This window comes from Myxocyprinus asiaticus, chromosome 35 (assembly GCF_019703515.2).
Source record: "Myxocyprinus asiaticus isolate MX2 ecotype Aquarium Trade chromosome 35, UBuf_Myxa_2, whole genome shotgun sequence".
Taxonomy (NCBI): Eukaryota; Metazoa; Chordata; class Actinopteri; order Cypriniformes; family Catostomidae; genus Myxocyprinus; species Myxocyprinus asiaticus.
Window position 1 is genome coordinate 31,273,651 of NC_059378.1, and position 22,037 is coordinate 31,295,687.

The 22,037-nt window shown below is 38.3% G+C and overlaps 1 protein-coding gene across 1 annotated transcript in view; it reads left to right on the plus strand.

Moving 5' to 3' along the window:
- Positions 1–1,491: 1,491 nt before the first annotated feature.
- The window catches only part of avil (advillin), a 131,231-nt gene continuing 110,685 nt past the window's right edge, over positions 1,492–22,037 (plus strand). Inside the window, exons 1-2 of the mRNA XM_051672275.1 lie at positions 1,492–1,612; positions 3,069–3,149. Coding sequence (XP_051528235.1) covers positions 3,090–3,149 — 60 coding nt within the window. The 5' untranslated portion in view covers positions 1,492–1,612; positions 3,069–3,089. The remainder of the gene's footprint in view (positions 1,613–3,068; positions 3,150–22,037) is intronic.

Sequence of the window (22,037 nt, forward strand, 5' to 3'; positions counted from 1 at the left end):
AATCACTACATGTTTGCGCATGGAGAATGTCTTTATTTCTGAAATAATTGTACATTTTTTAAACAAATATTAAGTATTGTAATTCTTGAATTCAAACATATTTATTAGATTATGGTCATACTGAAAAAGAGTTCTTCCAAGTTTTTTTAATGTTCCTTTTTAATTGTACATCCATTCACATTTAAGTCAAGTCATTTTTCTTTGTGTAGCACTTTTTCAAAACACAGATCGTTTCAAAGCAGCTATACAGAAAATAATGCTGTAACAGAAAATGATGAAAACACCTTGAAGTCCTCATTGTGCAGTTTAAATGAATAAAGCGATTGAAAACCATGCTTTAAAAATTATTGTCTTTAGGCCCCCAGTGAGCAAGCCAAAGGCGACTATGACTAGGAACACAAAACTCCATAAGATGTTAGTTTATGGAGAAAAATAACCTTGGGAGAAATCAGGCTAAGCTGGGGGAGCCAGTGCCCCTCTGGCTATATAAAGTACGTAGCATGAAAATAATGCCAACTACAAGTCTTGTTTAAACTGAGTAGATGTAGGTTTAAAACAAAAGGATTTTGTATGAACTTGCAAGATTAAAGATTAAGTGTCTTTGAAGTCCATCCCGAATTGACTGCGGAAGTGCACGTATATTAAGTGTCCTTTTTATTTTGCCGTTAGTTGACATTATGTTTCATCTATGTATTCCATTTTAAGAGAGTGTAGTTCATCCTATGGCCAAGATGATGTTGGCAGAGGTGAGCGAGTTGTGCCTCGCAGTCTGGCTGGAAGATTGTGGCAGTTAATTTCCCATGAAGTCCATGAATGAAGTCTGAGGTGTAGGCAGTGGACAGTGAAGTATTCCCTCTTGTACTGTCAGAGTTGGCAACAGCTCATCCTCCATAAAGGAGTCCATCGTAAAATATTCAAGTGATGCAGACAGTGTTCATCGGTCCTTCGCAGACTGATAGGCAAAGGCTGCAGTTAGTAGTCATCACTCAGCGACACAAAGTGGTTAGGGTGGGACATCGGGCTGTACATACATACATACATACATACATACATATATATATCCTGCTCTACTGTTTATAAACACTTATGCCAGTCTTTTTAATATGTCTCTTTGTTTACATTCACTATAAAGCAGAGTTATATAATAAGAGAAGTGTGTGTGTGTATGTGTGTGTATATATATATATATATATATATATATATATATATATATATATATATATATATATATATATATATATATATATATATACACACTGTATATATCCTGCACCTGCTCTACAGTTTATGAACACTTATGCCAGTCTTTTGAATATGTCTCTTTGTTTACATTACTTATTTGCCTTGACTGTGCTTTCTTTATTCTGATAGGTTGGTGAGTTCAACATGGAGTGACAGCAGGCAAATACAAACAAATGAAGTATTTGTAATATCAGTGCAAAAGAAGAGGAGGAACAGGACATAAAAGGGTATATTTTGCTTTGTGTATTGCTAGCATCAGAGTTTATCTCTTAATCACTTGTCACTGGCTGGACTGTCCGCATCAGCTTTAATTCATCTCTCTGAGGGGAATCACCTTTAAGGCTTTAAAAATCAAGAATTGAACTTCGAGGTAACTTCTTTCTATACAAAATAGACAAATGCATTTGCTTTCCCCCTTTTGTCTTTTCTTTCTTATTTTTTTTTTTTTTTTTACATCAACCAATAAAGGTTGATTTATACTTTTGCTTCAAACATACGCCATAGCCTCTGTACAGTGGTTTGCAGTTATAGTTCTGCACTGGTGTATCTGCGTCAGCCAAAATGCTAGTGTACTGAGAGAAAACCTTCATTTCTTAAATAATTATACATTTCATAATAAACAAAGCAACGTAATTCATGGATTCAAAGTATTTATTAAATTATTATAGCATAAAAAGTTCATCAAAGTATGTGAACATGTTGAGATTTCAGTAGCTACATATTATTTAATATACGTTGTTTGCCATGCAGAGAGAAAATAAATCATAAATATACTGTAATCCTCTCTCTTCAGGGACTTCAATAATAATAAATACACATTTTGGCATATTTAAAAAATAAATCTAATTAATTATAATAATAACTAATAACTACTCGCTTGACCCGTTTGTCAAGTCAAGTCTAAGCAATGCAAATATTTTTCACATAATATTTCTTAAATTCAATGTGATATGATGCATAAGTCTTGATATAATCTTGGAGGAAATATGAAGCTACCTCAGATATCTTTTTAATCATCCTGGGGGACGTTTTCCGGTTACAAAGCGAACCAATCACAGCTGTTGTGGTCTGTGTAGACGTGGCACGTTGTTACATTTTTGTAAAGGTGCACATCAGGCTACGGCATAGGTTCGATGCAGAGGTAAAAATAAAAAAAACGGCCTTAAGAATTTTATGCATTTTATGCACTTTCACTACAAGCTAGGCACTCTTGTTCTCTGTGAAGCTGCTTTGGAATATACTATTATTAAAACCCCTTTAGATGTAAATACAAACATACACTCTTTGCATTTTGTCTAGTAGCATATTCTATTACAAAATAGTATACAGTATAATAACATCAACTTTTATTTTATAATTTATGTTTTATAATCTTATATATAGTATAATGACATATACCATTATCATGGTATAAGTAAGATTGAGAGACAATAAGAGTGGAGACAGGACACTATGCGGAGGGGAGAGTTGAGGAAAGATAATGTAACAAGCTGGTTTTGAACTCACGTAGCCTGCACAAAAATACCATTAAACATGCTCTACCCTCAAAGCCAATTCACGGACCTTCAATTAGCAGTTTTTCATAATTTTTTCTGGTCTATTTGTGTGCAAATATCCACACTTTGTGGCAAGTGCTATTTACACCTAGTGCAAATAATCACTCCGATTAAGAAAATATATGGTTACAAAATACTGACAAATACTTAAAATTTAAAACATGAAACTTGACAGAAACATTTAACCTTTACACAACCCTTACAATAGTGGGTCATAATGGCTGAATTAAAGCTACAGTCCAATGCATCATCTTCTCTTTTGGTTTTTAGTGTGGTACACACTGTTGAATCATGCAGCACACATTCAGAGCCATCACACACTCTCCAGGGATACTCATTTGGAGAATTGAGGTGGGTTTTCATTCTAGTACTATAAGAACAAATAATAATTTAGGAATTAATGATTATAAGAATTATTAATATCTACTGATGAAACTGGGATTCTATTGTACTTTTGTTCACTGATTTGAACAACAATTTTTTGCATTCCCTGCACATAATTTGCATTTTATAAGTTGACAGGTTGACATCAGAGTATGTGACTGTGAAGATGGTTCAAAAGAATCAAATGGACACTTAGGCTACTTAAGTTTTTTCAAAAGGCAACCTTCTCTGATTGCTGTGTTTTAAATTTGCTTGATTTCAAGAGTTGCTTTGGATCTGAATCATGAGTTGTAATATAAAGAGTAGTTATTAAGACACGTTCAGGAAGGGCCCGTTTCTCTTTTCTCAACAAAGAAAACCCTGTGCTCTGCCGGTAAATTAAGGGTGTGGTGGATCTGAGCTTGTTAATGTATTCAGTCATGGCTCTCCTATTTCAGGACCAAATATGGAATTTTACTCATAGGTAAATTTTACTGCATGATTGGTGCTTGTCGTAGACTTGTAGATTTTTTTTTAGTAAAGAGAATGTTTTTAAGCACCTTGTATTTGTCATGCTTGCTAACTTTAATAACACATAAAATCATTTAGAGCTGAAGTTCCGAGTATTTTGCATAAAGTTTGGGACATTTTGTTATTTATTTCACCACAAGGTGAAAGCTCATTTCAATTATGGTGCAGCATTTCCTTCCATGTAACATCAAATACATGACAGTGGGTTGATTTTGGTCTATTCAGATGTAATAAGTAATGAACAGTGGCGTAACTACAAGCAGTGCAGTGTGCAGCCGCTCTGGGGCCCTGGGTGAAAAGGGGCCCACGACCACCAACCGAAATGGAACACTGGAAACAACTGCTTGCCAGATGGGCGATGAAAATGAGCAATGAAACCTACTAATGAAATGTACCGATAAGCGTACCGTTTTTTTCTAACAAATTTTAGTTTTGAAGGGATAATGGGAAATGGAAAATAGAAAACAGCTGGGAATTCTAATTAAAAAAAAAAGATTACATTTTTGTTTGTTTTTATCTTTTGCAGAAAAATGAAAAAAGAAAACATAACTGATTTTTTCGCTATTTGTTTTTTTTTTTTTTTCCATTATGGAATGAACAGAAGATACACAGATTATGCAACTGGCAAATGCTTTTTAGAAATGCTATTTAAATTTTGCATTTAAAAATGATATATTAATTTTAGGGCTGTCGATTTAAAATGTTAATTGTGATTAATTATATTAAAAATAATTCGTTAAAACAAGAATTTAATTAATCATGTCCCCAGACCATAAGAAGGAATATTCCTTCCAAATGAGCAATTCAAGTATGGAGTACCATCTGTTTATGCAACCTAAAAACAGTATGTTTATGACGCAACATAACCAAGGCGCTCCAAAAACATCCGTCTGACGCAGGTGTACTTCGACGCATCCTAAGACAAGCCCTTATAATAAATCTCAGACTGATTGATGAATTCAGTTGCTAAATGGTTTGCTTTGAAATGTAGGCCAACAACAGGCTTATGTTCAGCAATATGGAAATAAACAATATATTGCATTCTAAAGCTACTTTTTGTATTGTCTTTTTTAATGCTTCACTTGTGTGCCAAAAATAATGTAATGTATTTTTATTATCTGTATTAGTATTTTTTATAATATACAACCCCAATTCCAAAAAAGTTGGGACAGTATGAAAAATGCTAATAAAAACAAAAAGGAGTGATTTCTTTTTAAATATATTCACCCTTTGCTATATTGAAAGCACTACAGCTTCACATTATATGATGTTTTACCATGTGAATTTCATTGTTTTTTGAAAATGTACAGTAATTTCAAATCAGTTGATTGCAACACGCTCCAAAAAGGTTGAGACTGTACGGGAAATTTAAGACTAATAACAATTTGACGAGTTGAAATAACAAGGCGATGTGAAACAGATGTTAAACAGTTGAGGCAAATGTGTCATAGTACTGTATACTCTATAAGGAGCCTCCAAAAACAGCCCAGTCCTTCAAGAGCAAGGATCGTTCAAGACTTGTCAATTTGCCAAGAGATGCTTCAGCAAATAATCCAGCACTTTGAGAACAATGTTCCCCAAAGACAAATTGGAAAAATTTTGGGCATTTCACCCTCTACAGTGCACAATATAGTTAAGAGATTCAAAGAATCTAGTCAAATCTCAGTGCGTAAAGGGCAAGACGAAAAGCACTTCTGAATGTGCGTGATCTCTGATCCCTCAGACATCACTGTCTTAAAAAACATCATTCATCTGTACTGGATATCATGAACATGGGTTTGGGATTACTTTAGTAAGCCTTTGTTAGTCAACACCACTCACCGCTGCATGCACAGATGCAAGTTAAGACTTTATTATGCAAGCAGAAGCCCTACATCAACACTGTCCAGAAGCACTGCCAACTTCTCTGGTCTTGGTCTCATCTTAGATGGAAAGTAGATCATTAGGAACTGTGTTTTTTTGGTCCGAAGAGTCCACATTTCAAAAAGTTTTTGAAAAACACAGCCATCGTGTTATCCGGGCCAAATAGGAAAATTACCATCCAAGCTGTTACTAGCATCAGGTCCAAAAGCCAGTGTCTGTATGGGTCAGGGGTGTGTCAGTGCCCATGGCATGGGTAACTCACATATCTGTGAGAACACCATGAATGCAGAAAGATATGTACAAATTTTGGAGCAACATATACTGCTATCCAGCACCGTCTTTTCCAGGGACGTCCCTGCATTTTCCAGGAGAACAACTTCAAACTACATACTGCCCAGATTATAAGTGCATGGCTGTGTGAGCAGAGAGTGTGGGTGGTAGATTGGCCTGCCTACAGTCCTGACCTGTCTCCAACTGAGAATGTGTGGCACATTATGAAGCACACCATACGGCAACGAAGACACCATACAATTGTGCAGCTAAAGACCTACATAATGGATGAATGGGGGAAAATTCCACTTTCTAAACTAAACAAACTTGTGCCTTCAGTGCCCAAATGCTTAATAAGTGTTATTAGAACAAATAGTGATGTTTCACAATGGAAAACACTCGACTGTCCCAACGTTTTTGGAGTGTGTTGCAATCACCTGATTTGAAATTACTGTAGGACATTTTCCTGCGCGCGCCGCGAGTGAGAGAAGGAAGCACGCGCAGCTTGAGGTGAAATTAAACTCTGTATCTGCTCCAGATATACTCTTTTCTTTTTTTTTTTCTTTTTTTTTTTATAATATTTGTATTATTAATTCTATTTAAAATATGTAACATTAATATGACAGTAATTTAAGTGCAGCCTCTGTAAAAATATAAAGCCAAACGTAAATGTGTAAAAATGTTGAACAGTTTAATGGGGGGAAATATTAACCGACTAGTAATTCCAGTGTCGACTAGCAGCATCAGAAGTTTATTCGACTAGTCTCACACATTCCTATCAAAGACTTTTGTAAATTAGATTATTTGTATGTAATTAAGGTATTGCCATTTTTAAAGTCTTGTATCTTTTTTCATAAGATTACGGATTTCACTGTTTAGCCAAGGTAATGGCACCATTTTTCTATAACATTAAGTGCGTGTAGTATTTATCCACCAATTTAGTCACAGTTTCAGTTCAAGAACTACAAGAATTCCCATCATTTCTATGCAAGAAATTATCCCAATCAACAGATAAATCAACCATGTTTAATTTTGTGGTTACTATGATTTTACTGCAAAATATCATGGTGATACTACAGTTACTGTACTAAAACCATGTTTAATGTTTAATAAAAGAGATGGTTAGAGTTAGGTTTAGGGGTCAGTGTAGGCCAGGGTGTCTGTGAGACTAAACACAAACATGTTGCAGTGATGCCCCTTATACTGTATATTAGTTTTTATAATGTGCAAATTGCAGTTATCGTTATTTGCACTTAGTTTCTGAAATAAAAAAATAAATAAAAAAAATAAAAAAAAGCTCTACAAGATCACTGACCTCCAAAGTTGCCTCCACCTCCATTGTTGTAGTTATCATATCCACCACCACTGTAGCCTCCTCCCTGGTTGCCATAACCACCACCACCGCTGCCACCTCCGTAACCATGGTTACCGCCTCCACCATAGCCACCACCTGGGAAATGAGAGCATCTACATATGTCAGCCTTCTACTTTGCAAGTAAATCATTCAGATATGGAAAAATGTTGCCCTATGCGACTAAAATATGTCAGTTATTAGGCACTGGCTAGTACATATTCAGATTTCACTCTGCAGTGATTGAGCGGTGTAGTGGCGAAGTCAAAGTCTTTTTACTGAATAAGAAGCTTGCAGTCAAGCTGGATTCAGCCTCATCTATAACTGCATGTTGTGTCTCATGAGCACACACACTCTGAAGGAAACTGACCTTATTTGGCTGCAGTGGGTCTGGAGCTTTCATGGATTGCGGTGTCTCCATCGCTTTAGTTGAACCATGATATGCCATATTTACATTTACAGTGCATTCAGAAAGTATTCAGACCCCTTCATTCTTTTTTTTTTTTTTTTCACATTTTATGTTGCAGCCTTATGCTAAAATGCTTTACATGATTTTTTCCCCCACATCAATCTACACTCCATACCCCATAATGACAAAGCAAAAACCAGGTTTTTGATAACTTTGCAAATTTATTAAAAAGAAAAAACTGAAATATCACATTGATATAAGAATTCAGACTTAATTCATTACTTAGTTGAAGTACCTTTGGCAGCAATTACAAGTCTTTTTGGGTATGATGCAACAAGCTTTGCACACCTGGATTATTCTCTGCAGATACTCTCAAGCTCTGTCAGGGGTGGGGACCGTCGGTGCACAGCCATTTTCAGGTCTTCCAGAGATGTTCGATTGGGTTCAAGTCCGGACTCTGGCTGGGCCACTCAAGGACATTCACAAAGTTGTCCCAAAGCTACTCTTGCGTTGTCTTGGCTGTGTGCTTAAGGTCATTGTCCTGTTGGAGGTTGAACCTTCAGCCCACTCAGAGGTCATGGGCGCTCTGGACCAGGTTCTCATTAAGGATATTTGTATTTTGCTGCGTTCAGCTTTCTTTCAACCCTGACCAGTCCCCCAGTCCCAGTCGCCGAAAAACACCCCCACAGCATGATGCTACCACCACCATGCTTCACCGTTGGGATGGTATTGCGCAGGTGATGAGCGATGCCTGGTTTCCTCCAGACACGACACGACACTTGGAATTGAGGCCAAACTGTTCAATCTTTGTTTCATTAGACCAGAGAATCCTGTTTCTCACAGTCTGAGAGTCCATTAGGTGCTTTTTCATGTGTCTTGCACTGAGGAGAGGCTTCTGTCTGGCCACTCTGCCATAAAGCCCAGATCGGTGGAGTGTTGCAGTGATAGTTGTCCTTCTGCAAGTTTCTCCCATCTCCACACATGATCTCTGAAGCTCAACCAGAGTGACCATCGGGTTCTTGGTCATCTCTCTTACCAAGGACCTTCTCCCCGATTGCTCAGTTTGGCCAGGTGGCCAGCTCTAGGAAGAGTCCTGGTTGTTTCAAACTTCTTCTATATAAGAATTATGGAGGCCACTGTGCTCTTGGGAACCTTCAATGCAGCCAAAAATTTTTGTAGCCTTACCCAGATCTGTGCCTCGACATAATCCTGTCTTTGAACTCTACAGGCAGTTCCTTTCACCTCATGGCTTGGTTTTTGCTCTGATATGCATTTTCAGCTGTGAGACCATATATAGACAGGTGTGTGCCTTTCCAAATCATGTCCAATCAATTGAATTTGCCACAGGTGGACTCCAATCAAAGTGTAGAAACATTTCAAAGATGATCCAGAGAAATGGGATGCACCTGAGCTAAATTACAAGTGTCATAGCAAAGGGTCTGAATACTTATGTCAGTGTGATATTTAAGCTTTTTCTTTTTAATAAATTTGCAAAATTATCAAAAATCTGCTTTGTCATTATGGGGTATGGAGTGTAGATTGATGTGAAAAAAATAAAAGCATTTTAGCATAAGGCTGCAACATAACAAAATGTGAAAAAATTATGAGACCTGAATACTTTCTGAATGCACTGTACATTACATTTAATCACGTCAACTGTAATTTCGGTTAAACTTTTCCATGGACTGTTTTCACAACATTCTCCATTCTACAGCATGACTATAGACGCTGTTCTGTGCCTGTTGGACATCTATTAGAAGGTAAGTGTTAAAAAACGAGCGCTTGTAGATTTGAATTTGAGAACTTGTACAATGAATATTTGTACAAGCAAGTCAATACACATTATGCAAGTAAAAGTTTCCTTTTGCCTCTTTCGTGTATTGTGTCTAAAGATGAGAATTTCATGTCTCTTAATACCCTTTCTGTTATTTACAGTCAGTTGTTGACCAAAAAGTAAAAGAGAAATATACATTTTAATTACGCATTGCCCGGATGATGTACCAACATCTGCGTAACTTTTATTAGTGTGCGCTGCGCTTATTCAACCGTAAATACTTGCTAGCTGAAGCTCGCGGAAACATTTTCTCTTGAAGCAACAGAACCACTTTAGTGCTTGTTATACATATCAATGTAAGTGCAATATAAATGTAAGAAAATGTAGTAAATGTTTAAAGGGACAATCATACATTATGAAATATTTTCACTTTAAAAAAAAAACACTAAATATAAAATATTTTAACAATTAGGCTAAGCATTTTGCAGCATCTATGCAGGGGTTTGGTTAAAAAAAAACAAAAAACTTTAACATTGGTATAGTAAATAATTGTTATGTTATTAATTATTAATTGTTATGTGTAAGAATTTTCATTATTAGGTTCCAACCTTGAATATTTTGTTAAAAATGTGTATAAAATTTGAAACCGTGACAATAGTTTGTATTATTAATACAATTAATCATATAAATGTATTTGAAATTTGTAAAATTTTAATTTCTAAAATATTATTTAAATTATATTTAAAAAATAATAATTTACAACCTCGCATACTGTATTACGTTAAGCCATACGTATTACTATATGTAAAAATGCTCCCTTCCTGGTTAACTTAATATCTTTCTCAGTTTTTAGATGCATTACGTTAAAAGTCTGGTGAGTAAAACCAAAAATGTACAAGCCAGTGGCGATTCTTTCTCCAACGTGTCCATAAAGGGTTGTAAGTAATCTGTTTAATTATTTGGTTTAATGTGAACAATGTACTTTATGGTTTAAATTAAATCATATATACCATTCCCTCCATAGCCATTAAATCCATCATCGCCACCATAACCTCCTCTTCCTCCATATCCACCTTAAGAGGAAAAAAAACATTGATTAAAAACAAGAAACAGTACACTGTGGACCACCAAATCTATAAAAAATATAAACATGTATTAGTGATGCACTGAAATTAAATTCTCATCAGAAACTAAAAATTCTGGAAACCCTTTCCCAAAAAAGGTTATTTTAAATTAACTTTGGAATAAAATTCTAAATATAATATTTGTCCAAGTGTTTACACTATCTTTAGATGGCATTGTTAACATGTAGGCTCCAACAACTTTTAAAATAAAATATTGTTTTCTTAAATACTTTACAACTTTGTAAAAACTGACTTTTGGCTTATACAAGAACACTTTTCCCTCAAAGTGCTAATAACACAATGACCATTGCATATTTTGTTATACTTTTCAGATGTAAAACATGAATTAGTGACAACAACTGTGTTTGACACCCTGGATGTAGAATTCGGCTCGAAAGAGTGTGGGGATATTTGGCATCTGCAGTTAGTGGTGGCCGATATGACCAAAACTTGATATCACGATAGAAGTCATTTTATACCACGACAACAATATACAGTATATCACAATATAGTAAACATTTTCTGGAAAAACAATAAAAATTGGTTTATATTTTAAAGGTGCTGTAAGCAATTTCTTTTTTTTCATGGAAAGGCATGCAAAAACAAATTCCTACTCTCTGAAAGATATTACTGAATTAAGTGTCATGACCTCTCTCACCGGTCTCTGTGACAGCTCTAGACTCTGTAAACAGCAAACAAAAATGTGTCCACAGACCGCGACGCTTTCTGCCAGTCAATCATTTTGCATGTTCTCCTAGTATTGTAATTGCAGCAAATTGAGGCAATGCATTTTTATGTCATACTGCTCATAACAGTTGTCAGTTGAGGGCGCCATTTTGCTGCTGTTGTTTTTAACAACTATTTCTGCTCTCAAAAATGCTCATTTTGGTGTCTTTGGGGTTTTGGGAAGAGGGGGTGTAGCTAATCCAACAGCTCAGTCTTGTGGAAGTAGAAAAGCTGAAATCACTTAGAGCACCTTTAAAGAGCCTATATTATGCTAATTTACAGGTTCGTGATTTTATTTTGGGGGTCTACTAGAACAGGTTTACATACTCTAATGTTCAAAAAACACATTCTCATACTGCACATTTCTGTAAAACCTATTTACATCCTCTGGCTCAAATGCTCTGATTTAGGTCCCATCACTTTAAAGCCGCCCTTTTTGAAACGCCCTGTCTGCTCTGATTGGTCAGCTGGCCCAGTCTGTTGTGATTGGTCAACCGCGTAGAGCGTGTCGGATATGTAACGCCCCTTACCAAGTTTCAGGCTTCCTTAACAGCAGTAAACACTATTGTAACTATGGTAACAATGGCGTCGGTTTTTGCCGTAACAGTTTGAGTCCGATAATAAAAGTCCGGAAAAACAAGCTGATGGACCCGAACCACCTTCACAAGCGCGACTTGAGCAGGCCGTTTCACAGTGGTAAGTTTTAATTTTGTAGCTTTCTTACAATGTTGATTATTGTGAACCTAACAAAGATTTAAGTAAAAGACACGTAGTGCATCCAAGTTAGTCATTTTTTGCTGGAATGGGTGTAGTCGAACTTTTTTCGCCCGAGATATGAACAGAGAACAGAGGCTTACGCCCGGTTGGACATTACCGGGTTGTATTTGAGAGTAAGTTAGCCGTGGACTACCGATAGCAGCTGTAACATTACAGCTTGTAATTAAATAATTATACAATATTCCAAAGAACAACCATTTTGTTACAGTTTTAGGTAAAAGCTGTCCCACAGCTGAATAGTAAACCCTTACCAAAACAAAATATTACATAGCAAGTTATCAGAGCACTACCGTGGATTGCAAATGTAAAATTACCGTTTGTAAAAATAAATCCATCTCCACACTTGATCACTATTCATGATAGTAAGAATGACAATCTGCATAATTCTACACAATTGTAGGTAAAAGTGGACCAGAAGCTGATTAGCAAAACTATTTCAACAACATTATCTAGCAGGTTAGCAGAGGCCTACAGCAGTGCACTGGGTGTACACCGTAGCTACAACACAAAACTCTGCATTTTAACTCTCGGTAGCAGATAAATCCACACATAATCAAGCATACTTATAGGTTGTGATGCTGAAGTGCCAGATTGTCCCAACAAAGTGGGAACTGCACTATCTTTCAGGAGAAACCATCTTGAAAATCCAGCATTGGTTGTGGTTGTACAGCTAAATAATTAAAATAAATTTTAACCACTGATTCTTCAATTCTTCTGCCTTTGGAAGTCCAAACAAAGAGGTTTTGCTTTTGCAGTGAAGAAAACAGCGTCTTCTCGACATGGCGACAACACTAACCCAACTCATCCTGGCCTTTGCTATGACTACCTTTGTTTGAGGGTGGGCCAAAGTAGCCCTTAGGCAGGCATTATGCAAGTGTGTTACATAGTGACATAGATACTTTACAGAAAGTATCTTGTAGTTCTTTAACAGTGTTGTCTGTGGGAGAGAATAACTCCCTTTTGCATGGACTTTGTGCTTTGTAACATTGCAGACCATTTACATGCACAAACAGCTATATTACACACTAAAGGAAAGGTAAAATCCCAAAAAGCATAATAGGGCCTCTTTAAATAACCATATTGTAATGCCTATATTTGGGAACTCCAGTCAGTGAATTAAATACTTTATAAATGAAAACTACTTAATTCTCTCTTTTTGAATTTTCACATTTTTTTGTTTTGGAAATTTAACCTTACCAAAATGCTACATTTCTCATTATGCCACATTTCAGTCTGATGTTGTTAACCAATATTATTATAAACTTTCCTCAAGAAACTCAAGATCTCAAAGCAATGCAAATACATTTTTTTTTTTTTTTTAAAATCCAATGAAAATAAAACTAAATAAATATCAAATAAACACCTCTTGCAAAAAGAAAAATTGACCAAATTAATGTGGCGTGCATCTTTTGGCTTCAATAATATTATTTTGCATGCTTCATTTTGAGGTGCTAAAACAGACTGCTTGTGTTACAAGTGATTATAGTCGTGCAACAGTTTACAGATTACATTTTTCTGCTCGGTGTCGGCTTTTGTTAAGCCACACCACAGATGTTGCGCATGTTTTAATAACAAGCTCCTCTTCATTTTCCTGACCAGTTTGGGAGTCGTCCCATTCTGTGGAGATGTCTTTCTCCATTAGGGTTTTTACTTGGCCAAAAATGATTGTGTTACGAGTGATCCAGCTCTGCGCTCTCCTGAGTCTGGAGCACAAATTTCTGGAACCCTGCTGGACTCCCACACACTTGCGAGAAAAAAAGATGCGCAAGTCAGAAGAGAAGCATATTTAGCACTTTTGAAAGTCATTTAATTTGCTTAGGTGGCCGAAAAAATGTTTTTTTTAATTCTCTCACGGTGAGAGGTGGTCTCCACAAGGGTGAATGGATCGGCTTTGAACTTCACCTCTGGCCCGAGCTCCGCCCTCTCTGGAACTACCATCGCCATGGACACGGGGACCGCCTCTCTCCATAATTTAAGGAGGTTGAGGTGGTAAATTTGACGTGCCCCATGAGATCCCCGACTCACCGTGTAACCTCAAAGGCGAGTAAATTGGAGCTCGATGTGGGGAGTAATACAAGTACTTTGTCTCCCGGTGCAAATTCCCATTGCTGGGCACCCCTATTATACAGCCGGCTTTGTGTCTCTTGAACTTGGAGCAAGTTCTGTTGTGACAACTGACCCAGTGTTTGTAACTTTGTTCGACAATTTCATTTTTGCTCTGGGAAGGTCCTTCCTCCCACGCCTCCCGTATGATGTCAAGCACCCTGCGGGGCTGGCGTCCATACATGAGCTTGAAGGGGAAAACCCCGTAGAGGCTTGCGGGACTTCCCTGACAGCAAATAATAGGGGGTCCAGCCATTTGTCCCAATTTCTAGTGTCCTCGTGTACGAACTTACACCAGCCCGTCAGTTTGCGGGTGATAAACGCTGGTGCGAATGGATTTAATCCCCAGCAATTCATAAAGTTTGCGTAGTGTTCATGACATAAACATTGTGCCTTGGTTGGTGAGGATTTCTTTCAGAATCCCCACCCGGGAGATAATTTTGAAGAGTGCCTCCGCAACCCCGTGTGCTGAGATGTTGCGTAAAGGCACTGCTTCCGGATGTCGTGTTGCATAATCCACCAGGACTAAAACAAAACGTTATCCGCATGCTGACTGTTCTAATGGCCCGACGAGATCCATTCCAATTCTTTCAAAGGGGGCCACGACTAATGGTAATGGGTGCAATGGTGCTCTTGGGGTGGCTGGTGGATTCACCAACTGACATTCACGGCATGCCGCACACCATCTGCGTACATCTCTGCGAATGCCCAGCCGATAAAAGCGGGCCATTAAACGGTGTAGTATTTTCTCCGGTCCTAAGTGACCCGCCATAGGATTGTGGTGAGCTACCTGGAAAAGTGTTTCCCGACGGCTCCTCAGGACTAATAGCTTGGTTGTATTTTCATGGGTTTGAGTGTCCTGCATCACTCGATACAACCGGTCCCTAATAATTGAAAAGTATGGGTATGTGAGGGTGACGTCCGGCTGGAGCTGCTGGCCATCGATTACTCTCACTTGATGAAAGGCGTGCCTAAGTGTTTCGTCACGCGACTGCTCTAGAGGGAAGTCCCCCTCCGGAAATTCCCTGAGGGCGGGAATACCGGAGGATTCCCCTTCTGCATCATTCTGATGCTGAGCAGACGTGGACGGCCCCGGCTCCACCTCCCCAGCCATCGCGTCACACATCGCACACCGTGTTTTCGGTTTGCAGGACCCATCCGCACACAATGCTTTCAAAAATCTTTTAAACCCCGGCCAATTTGTTCCCAAAATCAGCGGATGGGTTAGGCGGGAATTAACCGCGGACTCCACTCTATGTTTTACACCCCGAAATTGAATAACGGTGGTCACTACCGGGTATTCTTAAACATTCCCGTGCACACACCTCACCAACACCTTGTGATTTGTACCCAAAGCCCCATCATGAACCAAGCCATGGTGGCGGAGACTTCACCCTGGGAAGGACAACGGAGAGGGGTAGGGGAGGGGGTCGGCACATAGTGCAGCCCACGGATGCGGGGCGCCGGGGGGTGGGAACAGGTTGATAGGAGGAGAGGGAGGGCAAAAGGGGGAGTAGAAGAGAGAGGGAGAGAGAGAGAGATTTGGACTGCTCGCCGGCTTCGGGCTAGGCCATCATGTGGGCTTCGGCCAGCTAGACAGCGTCATCCACCGACGTGGGGCGATGGCACTGGACCCATTCCGCAGTCTTCTTGGGCAGACGAACGGTCAGCTGCTCCAGCACCATCAACTATATTATGTCCTCTACGGTACGCCCTTCCCCGGCTAGCACCCATTTTCGGCAGGCATCCCGGAGCTGCTGGGCAAATGCAAATGGGTGGCCGACTTCACTCAGTGTAATGGAGCGGAACCCCTGGCGATGTTGTTCGGGGGTGCGGCCCACCTGTTGCAGGACAGCGGTCTTCAGTTTCACATAGTCCAGGCGGTCCACAGCTGGCATTTGTTGCGCCGCGAGTTGGGCCTCCCCGGAAAGCAGCGGCAGCAAGCGGAGGGCCCACTGAGCTATATACCTATATATATACACAGTTGAAGTCAGAAGTTTACATACACTTAGTTTGAAGTCATTAAAACTCATAAGCTCATAACAAATGTTTTTACCACTCCACAGATTTAATATTAGCAAACTAAAGTTTTGGCAAGTTGTTTAAGACATCTACTTTGTGCATGACACAGTTATTTTTCCAACAATTGTTTACAGACAGATTGTTTCACTTTTAATTAACCATATCACAATTCCAGTGGGTCAGAAGTTTACATACACTAAGTTAACTGTGCCTTTAAGCAGCTTGGAAAATTCCAGAAAAAAGCCTTTAGGCAATTAGCCAATTAGCTTCTGATTGGCTAATTGGAGTCAATTGGAGGTGTACCTGTGGATGTATTTTAAGGCCTACCTTCAAACTCAGTGCCCCTTTTCTTGACATCATGGAAAAATATAAAGAAATCAGCCAAGAAGTCAGAAAAAACATTGTGGACCTCCACAAGTCTTGTTCATCCTTGGGAGCAATTTCCAAACACCTGAAGGTACCATGTTCATCTGTACAAACAATAGTATGCAAGTATAAACACCATGGGACCACACAGCCATCATACCACTCAGGAAGGAGATGATTCTGTCTCCTAGAGATTAACGTAGTTTGTGCGAAAATTGCAAATCAATCCCAGAACAACAGCAAAGGACCTTGTGAAGATGCTGGAGGAAACAGGTAGACAAGTATCAATATTCAGAGTAAAACGAGTCCTATATCGACATAACTTGAAAGGCTGCTCAGCAAGGAAGAAGCCACTGCTCCAAAACAAAAAAGCCAGACTACAGTGTGCAAGTGCACATGGGGACAAAGATCTTACTTTTTTGAGAAATGTTCTCTGGTCTAATGAAACAAAAATTTAACTGTTTGGCCATAATGACCATTGTTATGTTTGGAGGAAAAAGGGTGAGGCTTGCAAGCCAAAGAACACCATACTAACCATGAAGCATGGGGGTGGCAGCATCATGTTGTTAGGGTGCTTTGCTACAGGAGGGACTGGTGCACTTCACAAAATAGATGGCATCTTGAGGAAGGAAATTTATGTGGATATATTGAAGCAACATCTCAAGACATCAACCAGAAAGTTAATCTGTTGATGTGCATGCCCCCCCACCCCCAAGAACTGATGTCACATTTCTTAAATTAGTTAATATTTACTATATAGTCTAGTAAAAAAAAAAAAAAAAAAAAAAATGGTAATAATGTTGACAAATTATACAGATGTTTTGATCAGCACACTATATAGTATATGTGAACTCATTTAAGCAAAGTAAAGTCAGGGGTCAATGAGCATCAACAGGTCGGTCGCAAATGGGTCTTCCAAATGGACAATGACCCCAAGCATACCTCCAAATTTTGGCAAAGTGGCTTAAGGACAACAAAGTCAAGGCACTGGAGTGGCCATCACAAAGCCCTGACCTCAATCCAATAGAATATTTGTGGGCAGAACTGAAAAAGCATGTGCGAGCAAGGAGGCCTACAAACCTGTCTCAGTTACACCAGTTCTGTCTGGAGGAATGGGCCAAAATTCCAGCAATTTATTGTAAGAAGCTTGTGGAAGGCTACCCAAAACATTTGACCCAAGTTAAACAATTTATAGGCAATGCTACCAAATACTAACAAAGTGTATGTAAACTTCTGACCCACTGGGAATGTGATGAAAGAAATAAAAGCTGAAATAAATCATTCTCTTTACTATTATATGTGTGTGTGTAAGGTTTTACTGGTTGTTTAGATCAGTGTTACTATCAGAAATAATCGATAATTATTTCTTTAGTTATTAATTAATTGAATCTAACTCATTAAAACCTCATATGGGGCTACAGTAAATGTAGTGCGCTACGTTTAAGAGCAGGTTTGGCTATTAGCAATAATAAATAATTATCAAAGATAATTATTAAAATCAATAGAACATTGATGAGAATCATTGTTAGCTTTTCTAATCCTTTAAATCAACAATTATCAAAGATAATCGTTAATTGTTAACATTGATGAAACATTAATTAAAATTAACACTAGCTTATTGATCATTCAAATTCAACAATCATCAAAGATAATTATCAATTATCAAAAATCAGTAGAATATTAATAAGGATTAACTTTGACGAGGCACCACCCTGGAATCAGGGACTAATAACCAGACAGTATAACAGTCTCAATATTAGATTGTTTTCGTAGGAAAATCGACATCCGAAGAATATCGATTTTCGGGAAAAAAACAATGAATGAAGGCTTGAATCCAAGCACTGACATCCCGTCAGCATGACACAGGTGTATGCAAAACAAACCAAAACACTTCTCTTTGTAATATAACACAGTTTATTTATGCAGTAATATCAATTAATAATTAATACAATGCAGTCAATAAACTTCCGACTTACAGCTACAAACTAAACAGTGATATGATTAGATATGGAAACTAAAATAATCCAATAACACATAAGGTGTGTGTGAGAGAGTGTGTGTGTGTGTGTAAGGAGGGACGCGCCCAAAATGGCGGATGTGACTCTTGTGGAGATTATGTCATGCGAGACTTCTGGCCAGAGAATATGGCCACGAATGTGGGCGGAGAGAAACCAGTCAATGGCGTCTACCAGTTACCGCATGTATCCGCTTGTACGATAGCTTAGGGACAAAGCTGAGCTTTATCACGAAGCTATCTACTAGCCAAAAATGTGTGCCAGAATGTTTGTGAGTGGTCACGTGTGTGTGTGTGTGTGGTTAGTACGAGAGAGAGAGAGAGAATTAAGTGACGGCCCCAAAGCCGATTTCGTGATCGTGGGAGAGAAAGCAGCTGTTAGTTTATCACTCAGTTTGCCGGTCTCACCCATGATGGCGGAAATGCACAACAGCCCAGTGTGGTTGGACTACAATACAGCAAATCAAATTCGTGATAATTAATACCCTGAGTATTAATAATGAGAGGACATGGCGGTCCGTAAACTGTACAAGCAATAACCTTGATACACAAGAATAACACACTATAATATACTATTTCTGCCCAGACGTAAACCTCTTACTTGAATCTCATGAGGATGCAGAACGTGTGTTACTTCCTTGTTCCACAAGGCTGCACCTGAGTGCAGCGATGAGCTCCGTCTACACACGGCGAGCAAAGTTGCTGGAAGCAAATCCCAGAAGCATTTCAGAGGTATTTCTACTCCTGATGATGTCATGGTTGAGGTGCGTTCTGTCGTGTGCCTCATCCAATAGGAGTTGAGAGTTCGATCCTTTAGTGAGCAAGGCTTCATGGGATTTGTAGTCTGTTTTGGACTCCCTTTGTTTGATTTTGGCACGATTTTTATCAGTAAAGTTTATAACTTGGTATGTTGGGGCCTGAGTTAGGTTTTACGACTGTGTTAGGCCTGCCTTTGTCTTCTATCTGAATACATGAGGCCCAACATATATATATATATATATATATATATATATATATATATATATATATATATATATATATATATATATATATATATATACAGGTGCATCTCAATAAATTAGAATGTCGTGGAAAAGTTCATTTATTTCAGTAATTCAACTCAAATTGTGAAACTCGTGTATTAAATAAATTCAATGCACACAGACTGAAGTAGTTTAAGTCTTTGGTTCTTTAAATTGTGATGATTTTGGCTCACATTTAACAAAAACCCACCAATTCACTATCTCAATAAATTAGAATACATCATAAGACCAATAAAAAAAAAACATTTTTAGTGAATTGTTGGCCTTCTGGAAAGTATGTTCATTTACCGTATATGTACTCAATACTTGGTAGGGGCTCCTTTTGCTTTAATTACTGCCTCAATTCGGCGTGGCATGGAGGTGATCAGTTTGTGGCACTGCTGAGGTGGTATGGAAGCCCAGGTTTCTTTGACAGTGGCCTTCAGCTCATCTGCATTTTTTGGTCTCTTGTTTCTCATTTTCCTCTTGACAATACCCCATAGATTCTCTATGGGGTTCAGGTCTGGTGAGTTTGCTGGCCAGTCAAGCACACCAACACCATGGTCATTTAACCAACTTTTGGTGCTTTTGGCAGTGTGGGCAGGTGCCAAATCCTGCTGGAAAATGAAATCAGCATCTTTAAAAAGCTGGTCAGCAGAAGGAAGCATGAAGTGCTCCAAAATTTCTTGGTAAACGGGTGCAGTGACTTTGGTTTTCAAAAAACACAATGGACCAACACCAGCAGATGACATTGCACCCCAAATCATCACAGACTGTGGAAACTTAACACTGGACTTTAAGCAACTTGGGCTATGAGCTTCTCCACCCTTCCTCCAGACTCTAGGACCTTGGTTTCCAAATGAAATACAAAACTTGCTCTCATCTGAAAAGAGGACTTTGGACCACTGGGCAACAGTCCAGTTCTTCTTCTCCTTAGCCCAGGTAAGACGCCTCTGACGTTGTCTGTGGTTCAGGAGTGGCTTAACAAGAGGAATACGACAACTGTAGCCAAATTCCTTGACACGTCTGTGTGTGGTGGCTCTTGATGCCTTGACCCCAGCCTCAGTCCATTCCTTGTGAAGTTCACCCAAATTCTTGAATCGATTTTGCTTGACAATCCTCATAAGGCTGCGGTTCTCTCGGTTGGTTGTGCATCTTTTTCTTCCACACTTTTTCCTTCCACTCAACTTTCTGTTAACATGCTTGGATACAGCACTCTGTGAACAGCCAGCTTCTTTGGCAATTAATGTTTGTGGCTTACCCTCCTTGTGAAGGGTGTCAATGATTGTCTTCTGGACAACTGTCAGATCAGCAGTCTTCCCCATGATTGTGTAGCCTAGTGAACCAAACTGAGAGACCATTTTGAAGGCTCAGGAAACCTTTGCAGGTGTTTTGAGTTGATTATCTGATTGGCATGTCACCATATTCTAATTTTTTGAGATAGTGAATTGGTGGGTTTTTGTTAAATGTGAGCCAAAATCATCACAATTAAAAGAACCAAAGACTTAAACTACTTCAGTCTGTGTGCATTGAATTTATTTAATACACGAGTTTCAAAATTTGAGTTGAATTACTGAAATAAATGAACTTTTCCACGACATTCTAATTTATTGAGATGCACCTGTATATATATATAGATAGATAGATAGATAGATAGATAGATAGATAGATATAGATAGATATTTTCTATAGAAGATATTTATATATATATATATATATATATATATATATATATATATATATATATATATATATATATATACACACACACACACACACACACAGTATATTTAATTTATAAATATAAACTTCGGCCCCCCAGCAATGTCGCTTGGTCCAATCCGGCTCGCAACCCAAAATGAGTTTGACACCCCTGCTATAGAACTTAAAGGGATAGTTCACCCAAAAATAAAAATTATCTCATTTAGTCACCCTCATGCCATCCCAGATGTGTATGACTTTCTTTCTTCTGCTGAACACAATTTAAGATTTTTAGAAGAATATCTCAGCTCTGTAGCTCCAAAAAAGGATGTTAAGGCAGCATAAAAATTATCCATCCGACTCCAGTAGTTTAATCCATGTTTTCTGAAGCAATATAATGTGTGGGTGAGAAACAAATTGACATTTTTTCCTTTTATACTACAAATTCTCTTCCCTGCCATGTATGTGGCGATATGCAAGAAGAAGAATGTGAAAATGAAAGTGGAGATTTGTAGTAAAAGGATTTAAATATTGATCTGTTTCTCACCCACACCTGTTACAGTATATCACTTCCGAAGACATGGATTTAACCACTGGAGTCATATGGATTACTTTTATACTGCCTTTATATGCTTTATGGACCTTCAAAGTTCTGGCCACCATTCACAGCTCTGTAGGTGAATGCACCTACAGAGCTGAGATATACTTCTAAAAATCTTTGTGTTCTGCAGAAGAAAGTAAGTCAAACATCTGGGATGGCGTAATGAGAGAATTTTCATTTTTGGGTGAACTACCCCTTTAGTGTATCAGGCAACTCTAACAC